Below are 17298 nucleotides of genomic sequence, written 5' to 3' on the forward strand. Positions count from 1 at the left end.
TTCCAGAAATAATTAACTATTTGCATTAATAAGCTCCATCTCAGACTCATAAAACTGGAGATCTGTGGAACTTGCTTTGGAAAATACTGCTGTGATGTGTCTGGAACCCAGATGGCTACAGAGGCAAGAAGGTAACACAAATGTGTGTTTGCAAAACACAGTGAGTTTTGGGGATTGTAAAAAATTAGGGGTTGGGTGGGAAACTGTGAAAATCATGTGGTGAACGTGGACACCATAACCTCAAATGCTTAGAAACTGTTGAAAACTTAGTGGGTGCCACTGGTGTCAGCAGTGGGATCTCGCCCCTCTATGGAATGATGCATCCAACTGAATACCTTAGATGTGCTCTTGATTCTCAGGCTGTCAATTCAAATTTACTAATATAGTTTTCTACTGAATGCACACTGGCCTGTGCACACACTGAACATGACTGCAAAAAAAAGTGGCTTTTGTTGTTGTTTTTTTGTTGTTGAGACGGAGTCTTGCTCTGTCTCCCAGGCTGGAGTGCAGTGGTGCAATCTCGGCTCACTGCAAGCTCCGCCTCCTGGGTTCATGCCATTCTCCTGCCTCAGTCTCCTGGGCAGCTGGGACTACAGGCGCCCACCACCACTCCCGGCTAATTTTTTGTATTTTTAGTAGAGACAGGGTTTCACCGCGTTAGCCAGGATGGTCTTGATCTCCCGACCTCATGATGATCCACCCACCTCGGCCTCCCAAAGTGCTGGGATTACAGGTGTGCACCACTGCGCCTGGCCAAAAAGTGTTTTTTGTTGTTGTTGTTCTTCACAGCATTTTTTTTTTTAAATTTAAGACAACATTTAAACATTAAATAATTTCACTTTTCTTGAGGAAAAATTGGAAAATCTGGCAATGCTAAGCCAGTTTCCTGGAATGGTAAAGATCTACTTACTAGAGTTGGGTAACTTTCCACAGTCATTTGATGCTCATTCAACAAGCATTTTTAAAGTGCCTACCAAGTGCCTGTCACTTGCAAGTCTTTAAGGATAAAAAACACAAATTAGTCCTGCCCCGGCTTTTCAAAGTGGTGCATGAACCAGCAGTCACAGTGTCGCATGGAATACGTTAGAAATTCAGGAACTCAGGCCTCATCCCAGACCTCCTGAATTAGAATCTGCAATCCCGGGTGATTTGTATGCATGTTCAAGCTGCAGAACACCCTAAGCCAATACTTATCCTGGACATCCAGAGGTGGTATTACTAAAAACACAGGTCCCTGACTTCACTCCAGACTTACTGAATCAGCATCTGTGAGGTTAAGTTCTCTTAGTCTGTATTTTGAACATGCTCCCAACTTACAACCATGGACAGATTAATCATGGAAATCTAAAACTGCAGAGAAAGCCAAGCACGATTCCGAGGTCTGTAGGGAAACAGCAGCCGGAGAAGAAGTTCTGCACGAGAAGATTGGGGATGAGGGCTGGCTTCCTGGTGAAGTGTGTGTAGGTGTGTCCATGTGTGTATGTGTGTATGTATATGCATGTGTGTGCATGTATTGTGTATGTGTGTATATGTGTGTGTTTGTGTATATGTGTGTGTACATGTATATATGTGTATGTGTGTATGTGTGCGTGTGCATGTATATGTGCATGTGTGTATGGGCGTGTATATATGTGTGTGTGTGTGTGTTGTGTTTTAGGTACTATCCTATCAGTCTGACAGCCCTTGACACACGGCAGACACTGAATTAAACGTTGAATGAGGAAATCAGATGCTTTTTGGAAGCAACAAAACCCTTGTCAAAAGCTTTTGGGACAGGTTAGGGATCCAGTCATAAAGGCGTGATGGCTGAAGCAGGTCACAAAAGCCCAGGGTACAAACCTTGAGAGAAGTATGGCGGCAGGGAGGCACTCTGTGGAAAACTGCTGTTACTGAAGAGACAGAAAAAGAACAAAATTTATTTGGATTGGGGTGATGGGGCCAGATAGGGGAGCTTGGTTAGGGAAGCCAGACGGCAAAAGTTTCTTGATCTGGTATCACTTCCCCTGCTGCCCCCAAAACCATGGGGGCTGGGCACAGGGACAGAACTTCACCACATCCCACTGTGGACCATGCCAAAGTCTAACAAGCTTTATAAAGTAGAACAACAACAACATTCAACTGTGTAAAGGGCACTTAAAAGTTACTTTAAACATTGGCTGCAACTTGAGCTCTTTGAGTTGGGAGAATATAGAAGTCCTCTTCTCAGAGGACTTTTCTTTTGCTCGGAAATTATATTAATAGGCATGTCTTCAGTGAGCAGTGAATCCCCAGGCTTAGGGTCTGCAAGGAGAGAGCAGGCCAGGTGAGAAGGGAAGTGCAGGCCAGGTGGGCTCTGCAGCAGAGGGTGATAGTATTTGCAGGGCTGGGGTGGGGAAGCGGGCCCAGGGGGGCCCTGAAATGCTGTCTGTTCCCTCCATGCTGAGCAGCAACTCCTGCACCCATCAGTCCAAGCCTTTGGGAAAAGCCTGCCCTGCACGGCAACCTTGTGCAAGTGGGATTTTGTGCGAATGAAGGATGGGGTTCAGGCTAGTGTGGAGGAAAGCGGCAGGAGAGTCAGCAGACAGGGCAGCAGGGGCCAGGGGGAAGAGAGAGAAGAGCAGTGGAAACTCAGGGGCAGAGGGTCCCAGGGCAGAGGAAACATTGTGAGAATCCTGCTAGGAGTTGGCAGGGGTGGATGAGCCTTGTCGGTGCTTGAGTTTTCTACAATTTTAGGGAATGATCTTGACTTCTTTCCTTGAATATTAAGAGAGAAGGTGAGCCCACAGGGCTGGAGGACTTGGGGAACACCACAGGCTGTCCCTGGGCTTGTTTGGGGATAATGACTGGACCTTTCTCCTGTTCATGCCTCTGCCCCTGGGCAGCCTCATACCAGCCCTGAGAAACACAGCTGCTACTGAGAAAACAGGGGGACAGAGACTGCAATGAATTCTTAACACCAGCCAAGCACAAGGCGCATTTTCTCAGTCTCCCCAGCCAAGATGCAGATGAACTTCAAGTACTTAGACCAACTGGGTTTCTTAATCCTTGTTGATTCTTTGAACTCATAAAGTGAAAATATTCTTTGTTTTCTACCAAAAGGCCCATTCTACTGGAGGGATCAAGGAGGAAGTCAATTCCTCACCCCTCTCATCTCAAGCAGAGACTCAGAGGACACTGGTGGATTAACACACCCTTCTAAATGCTCAGCTTGGTTTTATGTCTTAAGACCCAAAATGTTCAGACCCTACTATCAACCTGATCATTTCCTTCTTTCTCAATCCACCTGGCATTACTTCAGTACTAGATGGACCTAAACATTATATTCAGCTAGAATTTCACGACAGAGCCACAAACCTTTCTGAGAATGCTCCATGCATGTGAGAGGACGGGAGAGAGTTCATGGGGCTTGGCTTAGCAGATCTCGAAGGGAAAGTGTTGGAGCTCATAGGAAGTAGTGCTGGCTGGGGCAAAGGCCTCTGATGCACTGTGCAGAGGTAGAAAACAATGAATATGATTGTCAGATCCCAGCTCTCACTAAGAAACATTCCATAACTGCCCCCAGTTAGAAACAGCTAGTATAAAGAGGTCACAAAAATCCAGCAGATCACATCCAATTAGGCAGTAGTAGGATGGAATCTTGCTCTCAAGGTGTTTCTAGATGACTTAACCACCACAGAATCCATTTACAAAGGGATGCAGATCTAGATAATACTCTAAAATACACATTTATTTGGTTTTTCACTTTTGAAATGTTAACTTGGCAGAAAATTGTCAGCTGGAAACCTTATAAATTTCAGAAGTGATTTACAAGTTTTGTTTTATGAAAGTCAAAATTTTATGCTATCTCATTCATTGGTAGTTACTGATTTTTTACCCAAGCGTGTTAGAAGACATAAATGTGAGAAATTTTTCCATCAAATCATGCATGCAATTTTACATTTTCTGATATGATTAAGTAATCTGCACTGTTACACAAGAATTTCGTCTTCTTTGGTAATCCAACCAAGTAATTCCATTGTACTATAGTTATGCGGTACGCCAATTGACATAAGTCTACTTAATACTAATTTAAGACTTGTAATTGATTCTATGGGGTTCCTGTACTAAACAATTCTGTTTGAATGCCTGAGCAGGAAAATGAAAGAATGAGTTATAAGCTGTAAGAATGTGTTTCCGAACGTACCATCATCTTCATCCTGGGAAGGGGAAGGAAAAAAAAGATATTAAGCTATCATCAAAATACAATTCTTAAAATAAAAACTGTATTTCTCCATCAAATAAGTATCTGCTTCTGTCTTTGGCAGTTATACATCCTTATAATAAATATACTGTGGAGAATAATAGAACTTGCTAAGTGGTTTATAATTTCTTAATACAAACAATCATCTAAGGGCATTCCAGTATGAGATTCTTCTCATATACTTAGCATCAAATAAATTCTGAGGTGCCTAAAAGATATAAATAATATTGACAATATCTACAATGTGTCCAAAAGATTCATACACAAGATTTCATTCAGTTCCTGTGGTGACCCTCCAAAAATTTTACATCCTCATTTTACAAAAGCATGATGCTAAGGAAGAATTCTTAGCTTGCCATGAGTTACAGAGATGGATTCAACCCCAAATATGTCCGACCAAAGCTCAGCCTTCTTTTTGGCTCTCTTTTGCAATGGTCACTCTTCTTAAGAGCAATAAGACCTTATTTATACAGTGGCTTACAAGGTTTATCTACAATCCTCACCATTTTTATCTTCAGAGCAACCTTGGGAAATTAGACAAGGGAGGGACTACTTTATCTTCTACTCAGATAAGAAATGAGGTTCGAAGAGAAAAAATGTTGCCACCAACTAGTAGACCAAAAGGGCTAACTTGAATTTGTTTAGTTAGGCCAGATCTGTAGTGATGAAATAGCATCTTTCTCAAAGTGTTGTTAAAAGGATTAAATTAGTTACTACTTGTGCCTGGCTTATGTTAAGTGCTCTTTAATAAAAGTTTGCCATCAACAATCCTACCACACACTGAGAGAAGGCAAAAAAGGCCACAGTCAAAATTATTCATCTCAGTTGGCCAACTGGGAGTCCCAGGAAAGAGCTGCATAAATAAACGCACATGGGCTCACAAACCCCACACGACAAAATCACTCTTCAATACTATTGCAAGTATTTCCCCTCTGGTTCCAGAAAATACAACTCCCAGATTCTCCTAAGCACAAGTGTCAATCCTTCCAGAGCCCAGGAACCTGGAATGTGATGTTATCCTCACTGTCCAGCCTTACCTCCGCCTTGTCCCTATCTCTCCAGCCAAGCTACTGTTCTCACTATCTGCAGCCTCCGTGGGCACTGGTATCCACCTGCTCAGGACACTCCTCAGGGGAATCCCTATGGGCTTTCTTTAAGAATGACTCTGTGTCCTTCCTATCATTCAATGACCAGCATAAATCTCACCTCATCTAGGAAGTCACTGCTGGCTCCTTGAGCCACATGGGACACTTTCTTCCCTCAGCTCCACAGAGCATCCCATGACTGCATGCTGTCTGGCATGTGCGGTTGTGGGTGCACCTGTCTCCTTAAGATCTCAGCACTTCATTGGAAGAAGCGCAGAGTCTAGCACAGAGCTGCAAAAATAGCAGGCACTTTTGGGCTGAGCCCTTGAATGAGAGCAGGGGTCTGATGGCCTTCAGAGGATTTATGGTGAAGAGAAACTCAGCAGATCTGGGCTTAGATCCTGGCTCTTTACAAGCACGCAATTTGCAAAGAGTATCTTATTCCTTCTGAGCCTCAATTTCCTCTCCGTAAAAGAGAAAAGATGTTTCCTTATAGGTTCAATATACTCATATGTAAAGTGAGTAATACCCAACTCTCCTGGTTTTCCTGGGATGAAGGCAGTTCTTGGGACATGGGGCTTTTCAGTGCTAAAACTGAGAGCATCCCATGCAAACAAGGGACAGCTGGTCATATTTAAGTAGCATGGCAATGTGCATGTGATAGGCATTCAAGAAATGCTATTTCCCCTCTTTTTCAGGTTGAGGAAGTATTGAAAAGGAAGACAGTAGCCTTGGAAATTTAGGCATGGCCCAAACTTCTGGGCATCCCTCACTTTATCCTCTTCTTTTCCTTGCGCTCTCTAATTACCAGCCCCTGGTAATGGGGCTGCAGTTAACCCAGCCACCCTGGGAGCTCTTAGAGAGACATGAGCTAAACAACACAGCATGATGGACTCCAGACAATGACCAAGGCCCAAAGACAGAGGCACCAGCCCTTAAGAGTGTCCTGGGTGCAGGACCAGATCCAGGTGCTGGACGAAGGCCGAGGTGGAGGGAGTCCCAACCTCCTCAGAGCCTACGAGGCTTTTCCCTGTATCAAGCACTTACAAACTGACATTTTGTACTTACATTCTCTCTTCTGTCTGCTCCCCATCCATGCCTGAAATGAATTAGGGCAAAGAGAAAGAACTGAGCGTGAAGCGTTTCCAAGAGCCAGCCTCAGAGTACAGTTTTGCTTCATTGAATAATGAGAAATTGAACCCACGGAGCCCAGGGAAGATGGGAAGCAACAAACCCCCAAGGAGCAGGGGAGAGGGGTGGAACGGACATCCGGTTACTCAACGTTCCGTCGTCATTGCAAGCTGAGCTAGGCGAACCTTTATTCTGCATAACCAATGCAGCAGATAATTATGCGTATATATATAATACATATATATATATATGGTTTAGTCAGCAAACTAACTCTTTAGGAGCTATTAAATTTCACTGAGCTGTTGTTTCTCCCAAGAAATGAAAACATTTTCGGTAATATTCTCCCTTGCTGTTGTTTTAAAACAGCCCTCTCAGGGCCCGCCTAGGTGTAAAGAGAACACAATTAGAAAATGTTGCTGCTTTGGGACTATTCCAGAAGGGGCTTGATACGGTGTGCCCAGATGAATGAGCCAGTCAAACAGATTTGTGGACAGCTGCCTTAGGGCTGCAACAGGCATCGGCACTGCCTGGGCTGATCATGTCCTCTCTGGGGAGATGGGGGAGAGCGGGACAATTTGTTGCTTCACACATCATCATCTCAACCTGTGTTTATTTAAAATTTTGGAACTTTGTTCCTTATGAGTTTGTTGCATTTATTTTGATTTTTTAAAAATATTACACTAAAATGTTATCAAACTCCATTACTGAGGAGATTTTTGGCACACACTTTAGCCTTGGTCCTAATTTAATCCTCACAACAGCCAAGCAAGGGCGATAGTTATGATCCCTGATTCACAAATGAGATGGAAGCCTTGGTTGTATCCTTTGCAAGCAGCAAGGTTGGCCTTAACCCCAGGTACATGTGTGCCATTTGGTAAATAGGCTGAAAACTACTTCATAGCAAAGTTAAAAATACTAAGGCAGAGCTCAGTATTCTGCAATTATAAAATGTGGTTGAGCAGTAAGGAAGACACTTGCAGTGACCTAAAAACCTCCCCCAGTCATTTCCTCTCTGCTACCTGTATTGAAAAATAAAATGGTGAGTACAGTTCCTAGGCACTGTGAAGGCTTTGCTATGACGAGGTAGGAAAACTCAATGAAATATTTGACTGGAATCTCTAAAAACAGCAGTCAACCCACGCCTTTGATTAGATGCCGCTCTACTCATTTCTCAGTAGAGTCCATTTCCTTCAAAGAGACCCTGATCCTTCATAGCCAACCTGTGAAGCCTGAACATCCCTCAAGCCACAGCAAAAAAAAGGCCCACCCCGCCCCAGAGCACCGTGGAGCCCAGGAGCACCAAGGAGCCTCGGTTCCCACTGCAGAGTCAGCACAGGACAGCCTGTCTGTCGGCCACTCCGAATGACAAGCTCAAGCAACACCAGACAGTTACTTTGGCACAGGTGGCTTCTTCCCCGGTAGGGGGCTGCTTCTTTCATGTCTTTCCGTGGTCGGTGGTAAAGCAGGCTTTTGAACCTTGGGTAAATGCTCCCCGAGAGACCTGTGGAGTTCAGGAAAAAGATGTGTGAGAAACAAATTTTGCCAAGGCAGAGTTTTACAGAGTGTCCCGTGTACCCTCATGTAGATGCAACGTTCTTACCTTCCCGCTGGAATTGAGGGCTGCAAGACAGGAGGGAAGATGTATGAGTGTCCAAGCACTTTTCAAATAATAAAGACAAGATGCGAAAAAAACAAGCAAAACCAAAAATCAAGGTCACAGCTTACCTTGTCAGAAAACGGTGGTTTCTTTCCTGTAAATAAAAATGACAGACAGCAGATGGGCCATGAATTCAGAACTTCATAAGCATGAGGTTTAAAAACAGTTTGATGAAACTATGTCTGAACCCTTTTGGAGGTTGACGAGGATTAAGCATCAAAGCATTTTGGGGGTTGATGGGGTTTAAGCAGAAACTTTAGACTAGGAAGAGTCCCTTACAGAGCACCAAAGTTTATAAGCTCAGAGAAATTAAATGGCTTGACCATTTACATTTAAGGTCACACAGCTTTGTGTACATACCAGTAGTATTGCGGATTCTGTGCTTTAAAAAAAAAAAAAAAAAAAAAAAAAAAAAAAAAATTTTCTTTTATATAACTGATGATCAAAAGGATTCATGTTTTCTTTGGGATTTTATGCCTCTTTAATTGGTCAAAGTATTTCTTCTGCAGCCTAAGTTTTCTTTTCATATCTGAAATAAACCCACTTGCCACGGAGAGGTTAATTTTTATCCAGTTCTGTAAAACACTTGAAATTAAATGAAACACTCCACTTAGTTTGTAAAAAACTTTTAACTTGGGGAGAGCATTTCAGGAGATTCTCCTGGTATGCTGCAAATCTTTTCTGTCTGCTTGGTTTTTGTTGGTATTTGTTTGTTTTGCTTTTCTTCTAGCACAGTTGATATTCAGGCTCCCTGAAGAAATGCCAGGTGTACTTGATAATTCTGCATCACAAAGTTATTCAAAGCAATTTAATTTGTATTCTATCTGAAGTCCCTTAGAATAAATATGTCCTTTGTCTTCAATGTGATAAAAGTATTACTAACAGAATTCAACCAGGTCTAGAAGCAAATCCTATATGACCATGAGCAAGTTATTTAAGGTTTTTGAGTCCCAACGTTATCATCTCTAAAATGAAGATTATAGATTAAAACTCTATAGGTTTGCCGTAAGAATTGGGTGACAATTTGTATGCAGGATCAGGCACTTGATTGTGAAAGCTGATCATACAAACTGGGAATTTTATCACATCCAAGGAAAACAGTCGAGAAGCCAGAGGGAAAAGCACTCAGGACACATATCATTGCTCCAGAAATGTGATTCTGTGCGAGGTTGGCTGCTGAAACTGCCTGCTGTAACCTGAAACCACTTTTATCTGGTAGTTGCTGAAATAATCTGCTGCCACTTGAAGATTAATTTGCCCTCTGCCATCGCTCACCAATCAAAACTTGCCAGCCCCCCAGAACCATGAACTTTGTCTCTTTTTTTCTTTTTATTTAGACAGAGTCTCGCTCTGTCGCCCAGGCTGGAGTGCAGTGGCGCGATCTCGGCTCACTGCAAGCTCCGCCTCCCGGGTTCCCGCCATTCTCCTGCCTCAGCCTCCTGAGTAGCTGGGACTACAGGCGCCCGCCACTATGCCCGGCTAATTTTTTTGTATTTTTTAAGTAGAGACAGGGTTTCACCATGTGAGCCAGGACGGTATCAATCTCCTGACCTCGTGATCCTCCCGCCTAGGCCTCCCAAAGTGCTGGGATTACAGGCATGAGCCACGGCGCCTGGCTATAACCAATGAACTTTGTCAATGAGCGATATGTAACACTTCTCTTTTCAATAAAACCTCCAATCTTCTTTATGTTCTTCAGACATACTGAAGACCCTGAAGACCAATTGCCCCAAATTGCAATTCTTTCTTCCTAAATAAAACAAATTTAGAGATTTGCCTCTACGTTTTTATTTTGACTTTGATATGGTCATATGGGCTGACGATTGTTAGTGAACTCGCCTTTCTTTCCCTTCCTTCCACACCCAGGCACAGCTAATGCCCTATGGCGAATGGTGTGGAGTTGTATTTTCACAACATGATTTATTCTTTAAGGACCAAGTATATGCCAGGCCCATGATAAGAATATTGCCTCACTGTGAAGAGCTTACTGGCACTGAGTGTGGTGGCTCATGCCTGTTGGGAGGCCAAGACAGGAGAATCACTTGAGGCCAGGAGTTCAAGATCAACCTGGTGAATACAGGGAAACCCCAGTCTCTACAGAATATTTAAAAATTAGCCAGGCATGGTGGCATGCACCTGTAATCCCAGCCCTCTGGGAGGCTGGAGAAGAAGGATTGCTTGACCCCAGGAGTTTGGGGCTGTAATGAGCTATGATGGTGCCATTGCACTCCAGCCTGGGTGACAGAGTGAGACCCTGACTCAAAAAAAAAAAAAAAGGAACTTGCTGGTAGTGGGGAGAGTTTTGATGGTATAAAAGCTGTTTATGAAACTTTGCTTTGGGGTGGAACCTCTAATAAGTATGTTAAAATTTGCCAATTTTTACATATTCTCTGAGTACGTTAAAAGTCTCATGTGGAGTGTAAACATTTTAAGAAGTCAGTAATCCTTCCAAAACATCACAGAAAAGGGCCTAATTCAAGGGTAAAACAGAAATTGTCAGAAAAGTGTGTCTTTTAAAAATGTTTTTAAATATAGAAAAAAAAGAATCTTTTAAAATAATAACTTTTGTGTCAGGAGGGGATTGTGAAGGATTTGATGTCAGTGTTCCACTTTTCTGATGTCTTGGCTCATGGCAGTGAACAGGGTTGGAATCTAAAGTCAAATCTGTCTTCATTTCCATGTAATTACGCAGCTCTCTATAGCAGACGATTCCAAGCCAAAACAGCCAGCACAGCTTTGCATGACTCAGCAGAGCTGTGATGTACTTCGGAGCAGTGAGCAGCAGCCTCAAATCCAAGAACTGAAAGTCATTTTGCTGACAGACAAAAAGGGATTGAGGCCACAGAAAGCTAAATGCCTGGCTCAGAGCACAGCCAAGAAAGGGGTGGGGGGCAGCTGGGATTCTGAGCTCCTTTCCGTTCAGTTGCAGAGTTCCTTCCTCAGACTCATGTAGTTCACAGCAAGTTAAAACCCAGGGTCCTCAACTGCAGCGTGATATGGTGGAAAAGAGCCCCCACTTAGAAGTTAGAAAGACGAGGGTTTAAATGTAGGCAAATTATTCAACTTCTTTGACCCTTAATTTTATCATCTGAGAAGTGAGGATAAAAATGCATGTCCTTTGTTGAGTTGGTGTGAGGATTAGAGATACTGTAGGTGTATTCGCAGTATGTAGAGCACTTGCCCCATAGTAGTTGCTCAATAAATGGTAGCTAAGTTTTAGAATTGAATTGAAAATAGCTCCCCATGAAGGTAACTGCAATCCAAGAATATTCCGTGTAAATTGTGAAGAAAAAGGACTGTGGTATACCCAAGTTTGGTCAATTGTGTACCTAAAACCAAAACATCCCTGACATTTGAATAGCACCTTAGGGATTTTATAAAGCATTTTCTATGTACAGAACATCCACCTTACAGATTAGGAGATTGAGCCCTGAAAAACCAACATCCCAGTGGTCTGTGAGCTACTAAGTAGCAGGCAAGGCAGCAGACAGCAGCTCCCCTAACCCCCTTGTCTCAATTCAGATCCTCTCTCTGTACCCCAAAGCCTCTTGGCTGAAGGACAACGGGATTTCTGTACACAGATCACACACATCACATAGAGAAGCAGCACCACCCCCAGAAGCAGAGAGCAGGAGCTTTCTAATGAGGCAAATCTGGGTTTAGGTCTCTACCCCCATCACTTGGTAGCTGTGTGATCTTGGGAAGGTACTCTTTGTGTTTCAGTTTCCTCATCTGTAAAATGAGGATGATTCTACTAGTCTCCATTTCCTAGTATTGTGGCCATAGTTACATGAGATGGTGCATGTGAAACGCATGCAGGAAGCACTTTATAACAGCTTATCATTATTACTATGCATTAAATGTGAATCATACCCACCTAGTGTGAAGGGTTCTCTGTCAAACGGAGCTAATGAACGATCTAAGGGAGGTTTGGTGCTTCTGTCTATTGAAGGAGCAGGGACTGGAAGGGGAAAAGGCTGACATCAATGAAAAGAAGAAAGCAGTCGGCTGGGGATGGGGTGGGGCTAGGGGAGTGCCTGGTGGGAACAGGGCAAGAGAGAGCAGCCCTTGTACTCACGCTTTGCCGTTTTGTGGTTTCTGCTTCTGCTGGGTTCTTCGTGGTTGGTCTGGGGTGGTGGTAGTGGCTGCATAAAGATCCAAACGTTAGGAAGCATTTCCAATACATCAGCAAGACCTGGCACTCCCAAAACCTGTCTGGATCTGCTCACTTTTCCTTATCTTCATGTTCTGCCTAAAAACATCCATGACCATTTCTTCCCTGAACTACTGCAGTAGCCTCCTATCTGAGCTCCCTGTTCTAGACTCTGCCACACAAGCTCTTTTCTGCAGGCAGCGGAGTGAGCATGTCACTTTCCTGATAAGACTTCCAGTGGCTCCTACCACATTAGAAACAAAATTAAAACTCGTTAATGTCCTGCAAGGCCCTGCCTGAGCTGGCCCACGTCTGCTCTCTCAACTCTTTCCTGTGATCCCTTCTCAGTACCCATGGGGTCTCCACCTTAGAATCTTCTTGCAGTTCTTGGAAAATCTCAAGGTCATGCCCTCTTTGGCATCCCTACACTTGTTTCCCTCTGCCTAGAATGTTCTTCTCCCAGCTCTTCCTACAACTGGCTCATTCTGTCCCAGCTCCTTGTCACCTCCCCCCTCCACAACATCATGTTACCTGGTCTTCTGTCCCCCCAACCACACATAACTACTCAAATGATCTCTTTCAGACATCTGTCTACCATCTGACGACCTGTCTCCCCCTAGCCCTAGTTGAGCTTTAAGAAAGCAGAGACCTCATTTATCTTGTTTCCACTTCATCCCCAATGCCTAGAACTCTGCTTGGCACATAGTAGCTGCTCAGTCAATATTTGCTGATTAAATAAGTGAATCCTGAATCTCAAAAGAAGGTCTTCAAATGTCAAAGGTAATATGCATTTGTGGATAAACTTGTGAAGAGAACACATTCGTAACTATCAATTCCTTAGTCTGAGCATCTCAGGGTCACTCTGGAAACTTATCAGATTCACAAGAGCTAGGCTGTATGCTTGAAGAAAGAGAAAACGGGGTTTGCTACCTCTGTCTCCTCCGGTCGGAAGGCACCTGTCCCTGGAATTTCAGGTGTCGGCCAGAAGGTGGCGCAAGTCTTTTTGCAGGCGAGAGGCCCACGCAACACCAGTAGGTGCCACGGGCTTAATTCAGTTCTCTTTGGGTTTATTTTACAGTTTTCACTTCTCTCAAATAGTGGGAAGTAAACAAAAACCACCAGTATTTGACCCCAGAAAAGAAACACTTGTGAGTGCTTGGGTATGCATTTCCCCAGCCGAGGGAAAACATTATAATCTTTTCTTACAAAATTAGAATGAGATAAAGATGTTTATAGTTTTATTTTTCTCTCTGGCGGAGGAAATAACTGCAGTGGACACCAAGTAAAAGAACGGGAGGAGGCCTACCGAGTGGTTCCGGCCAGCGGGCGGGGGTGGGAGGGCGGCCATCGGTCTCTGGGGGGGCACAGGAGGCTGCTGGGGGGTTTTCCCAGAGGGGGGCCGGTCTGTGGAAACACAAGGTTATTAAAGTGAAATGGGAGTGTGAGCCAAGCTCAGGGGTCTCCAGGAACAGATATGCAGCTCGGGACTCCCAGGCCCACACCAGTGTCAGTAGGAGCCCCAGCCACGGGGAGACCCAGCCTGGATCTCACCCACCCTTCCCTGCCCATTTTTTCTGTCCTAGTTTGTGTCACTCTCCTTATACGCAGGCTCGGCTCTCTTTGCACTTCACAGGAATAGGTATTTATCCGAGATTTTGCCAATCAAGAAAGGCCTCTTTGCAATTAGCTCAGCCAAAACTGGAAGGGAGGATTTTCAGACAATTTTGTAAAGAAGTATACATACACATGCCTCTGTATGCAGACACACAAATATACACATGTGCACACATGCACGCACACACATGTATATGCACACACCTGCACACACAGAGACACGCGTGCACAAGAGACACATACGCATGCCAAAAATCTCACAGGCACACCCAGTTGCCTGTGCAGGGTGAAGCTCTCACTGCCATAGGGATCCTGTTCTGTCTGCCCTTCCTTCCCCTCTCCAATGTCCTGGGCTCTCTCCTCCCTGACACTTCCTCCTTTTGCTCATCTCTTCCCATAAAGGGAGGAGCTGGTCACCAACTTCTCTTACCAGACCACAGACTCTTAAGTGGAAGCTAGATTTGCCTTGAACAGAAACTCACATTATCTGGGTAGAAACTCACATTACCCAGATCTCCAGGGAAGTGTCCCTAGGCCGGGTTGACAGGCTGGCAATTTCCTACCCCTTTGACAGGGAAAGCCCAGGACAAGATCATCAAGCAAGAGGGGTGAGTGGGTAGGGCCTCCTAATGCTTTGTGCCCTGGGTGCCTCTCTTGCCTGACTCTAGTCCCAGCCTTGGAGAGGTGCGGTTCTTCCACAGGGAAGCGGGTAGGAGCAAGCCCAGCCTGACCTAATCCCACCCCACTCCACCCGCACTGGCCATCTCTCAGCTTCTCTAATAGGCTGTGCTCCTTTGAGCCTCAGGGCATTTGCACGGCCATTTCTGCAGCTTCAAATGTTCTTCTTTACCACATCCACTTCCACTTGGCCAACTTGTATTCATCCTTTAATCTTGGTTTAATATCACAGCTTAAAGATTACACCCTCAGGCAAACGCTCCAGCCTCATCTCCTGCACTTGTCTTCCTGTCTCTGTGTCACAGTTTCACTAAGTAACCTCATGGCTCATCTGTTGGAGGCTGCCCCACCCGCCGGACTGTCAGTCCTTTGACAAGGGCTGTCGTATTCACTCTGTATCTTAATGACTGGCACACACAAGGCACTCAACAACTGACTTATCCATTGCTTCTCCGGACCTCCACTTCCCTATATAAGAAATAGACTTGATCATGGTTATCCTTATTACACAGATGTTTAAAAACCACCATGAGACATTGAGACAGCATTTTGTGAAAGGGCTTTAACATGGAAATGGGTTATACCACATAAAGGATTAAATGGTATTCGTTTTCTGTGGTACTGATCTTCCATTTTCAGCTTACTCCCTGAAAGTATATTATGCACGTATATATTTGTTTATTTTCTGTCAACACCACTACTAGAATGTAAGCCCGAGGAGGCAGGGGCTGTGTCTTCTTTCCTGATCATTTCTAAGCACTGAGAATGGGACCTGGGCTCCCAGCACATCAACGATGTTTGTTGAATGAACAAATGGAGAGAGAAATGGGCCAAAAGGACAGATAGACAAGAAAAATCGTAAATACTGTCTAGTTTTTTAAAAGTCACAGTCAAACCCTACTCAATATCTTCATGTTTATTCTAGCATAATAATGCCATGTAACTGTAATTTGGTCAAAAGACGGGGAACAGCCAGGAGCGATGGCTCAAGCCTGTAATCCCAGCACTTTGGGAGGCCGAGACGGGTGGATCATGAGGTCAGGAGATCGAGACCATCCTGGCTAAAACGGTAAAACCCCGTCTCTACCTAAAAATACAAAAAACTAGCCGGGCGAGGTGGCGGGCGCCTGTAGTCCCAGCTACTCAGGAGGCTGAGGCAGGAGAATGGCGTAAACCCGGGAGGCGGAGCTTGCAGTGAGCTGAAATCCGGCCACTGCATTCCAGCCTGGGCGACAGAGCGAGACTCCGTCTCCAAAAAAAAAAAAAAAAAAAAGACGAGGAGGAACAGGAAAGTACTCTTGGAGTACCTGAGTAAACTGCATAATGAGTTGAAACTGCCAAACAGCCTTAGGTGGTAGTTCAATGCTGATAGCAGCCACCGCAGGCAAGAATTGGTTGCAGTATTAGTAGTCCTCACGGCAAACCTATGTGGTCTGTACATTTATTACCCTATTTCACAGATGAGGAAATTGAGGCCCAGAGAGGCAGAGTTACTCGAATAAAGCCACATAGCTGTTGAGAAGCCGAGCAGGTATCGGCACCCAGAGCTTTCTGCTACACGGGCAAGCTGGGGCATCGGTCTTCCGTGCAGCAGTGGGGAGCTTGGCTTTGGGCTGCTGGGGCCGGAAAATCCAGAAATGGGCCCTTACCGATGTACATGGAGTTGGAGTTGGGAAACGGCTTGGCAGGCAGGATGGAGTTCTGCAGAGCCTCCTCGTCATTGGAGGGTGGCGGCTCATAGTCGGCGTCGTCTTCCACGGGTGCCTCTTCTTCCTCATTGGGGGACTCATAGTCTCCGTCATCCTCCCCATCCTGGTCATCATTGGGACTTTCATAGTCGTCTTCTTCCTGCCAACGCAGTGATAGGGACAGCGCAGTTTGTAGAGGCTATGCAGCCCTCGATGTGCCTGTGCCCACTCTCTCCCTGCCAAGCCTCATCACAGTATAACCCGGGGCCAGGCAGCCTGAAGACAGTTACTCCCATTTTACGGATGAGGAATCTGAGGTCAGGGAGCACTGTATCACAGGGGCAGCCAGTCATGGACTTGAGACCTGGTGAATGTCTTCAGACAATCATTTTACACAACACCTTTTTGCACCACAGAGAAAAAGAGAAGAAAGGAGAAGGATGCTGGAATAGAGGGTACTGGAATAGACTCTGTCTTGAGTTAACACATTTTTTGCTCCAGGCATCACCAAGAGAAAGACTAAAGGCCTGGAGCATTTGTGATGATAGTAGTTAATTGCCACTTCTGTTCAAGTGTGCCTGTGCTCAGAAAATGTCCTCTCATTATAACCTAGCGCAGCACTGAAGGCCTAGCAAATGGGGAAAACAGATAAACAAAGCCTGTTAAGTGGAAGGCAGATTAGGTTGTGTCTAGGAGGGGACGGTCAGAGCCTGTGCTATTCTTTTTGCTGAGAGTTGAGTGTATCAACACATCCATTATTCATGAAATCTGACACTGAGTGTGAAGCTGCTCTCTTGGAAGGAATCTCTAAATTTTAGATTTTTTATTGTATTTAATTTTTGCTTCTTCCTGGGTCTCAGGGAAAGTAAGCCTGAGGTGCTGGGTGCTTTTGCCTTTGAAGCAGTCTGTGAAGGTGAACGAGCATTGACTTCCCAAGCAGAGGCAGCAGCATCAGCAACAGTGATGAGTGCTCATCACAGTCATGCCAAACTCTAGGGCGCGAGTCAATGAGCCCAGACCTCAACGCTCAAGGGCAGTGTGGGAAAAAGCAATGGGAAGTGGCCACTTTTTGA

General features: G+C 44.8%; 1 protein-coding gene across 1 annotated transcript in view; it reads right to left on the bottom strand.

Annotated features, from left to right (window-relative positions):
• LCP2 (lymphocyte cytosolic protein 2) overlaps window positions 1-17298 on the bottom strand; it is a 51676-nt gene that overhangs the window by 7185 nt on the left and 27193 nt on the right. Inside the window, exons 7-17 of the mRNA XM_003900500.5 lie at window positions 16187-16385; window positions 13552-13649; window positions 12171-12237; window positions 11970-12053; window positions 8161-8186; window positions 8036-8055; window positions 7829-7936; window positions 6373-6403; window positions 4163-4175; window positions 3334-3463; window positions 1840-1889 (exon numbers count right to left, since the gene is read on the bottom strand). Of these exons, the coding sequence (XP_003900549.1) occupies window positions 1840-1889; window positions 3334-3463; window positions 4163-4175; window positions 6373-6403; window positions 7829-7936; window positions 8036-8055; window positions 8161-8186; window positions 11970-12053; window positions 12171-12237; window positions 13552-13649; window positions 16187-16385 (826 nt within the window). The remainder of the gene's footprint in view (window positions 1-1839; window positions 1890-3333; window positions 3464-4162; window positions 4176-6372; window positions 6404-7828; window positions 7937-8035; window positions 8056-8160; window positions 8187-11969; window positions 12054-12170; window positions 12238-13551; window positions 13650-16186; window positions 16386-17298) is intronic.

The sequence above is a fragment of the Papio anubis genome, chromosome 5 (assembly GCF_008728515.1).
Source record: "Papio anubis isolate 15944 chromosome 5, Panubis1.0, whole genome shotgun sequence".
Lineage (NCBI taxonomy): Eukaryota > Metazoa > Chordata > Mammalia > Primates > Cercopithecidae > Papio > Papio anubis.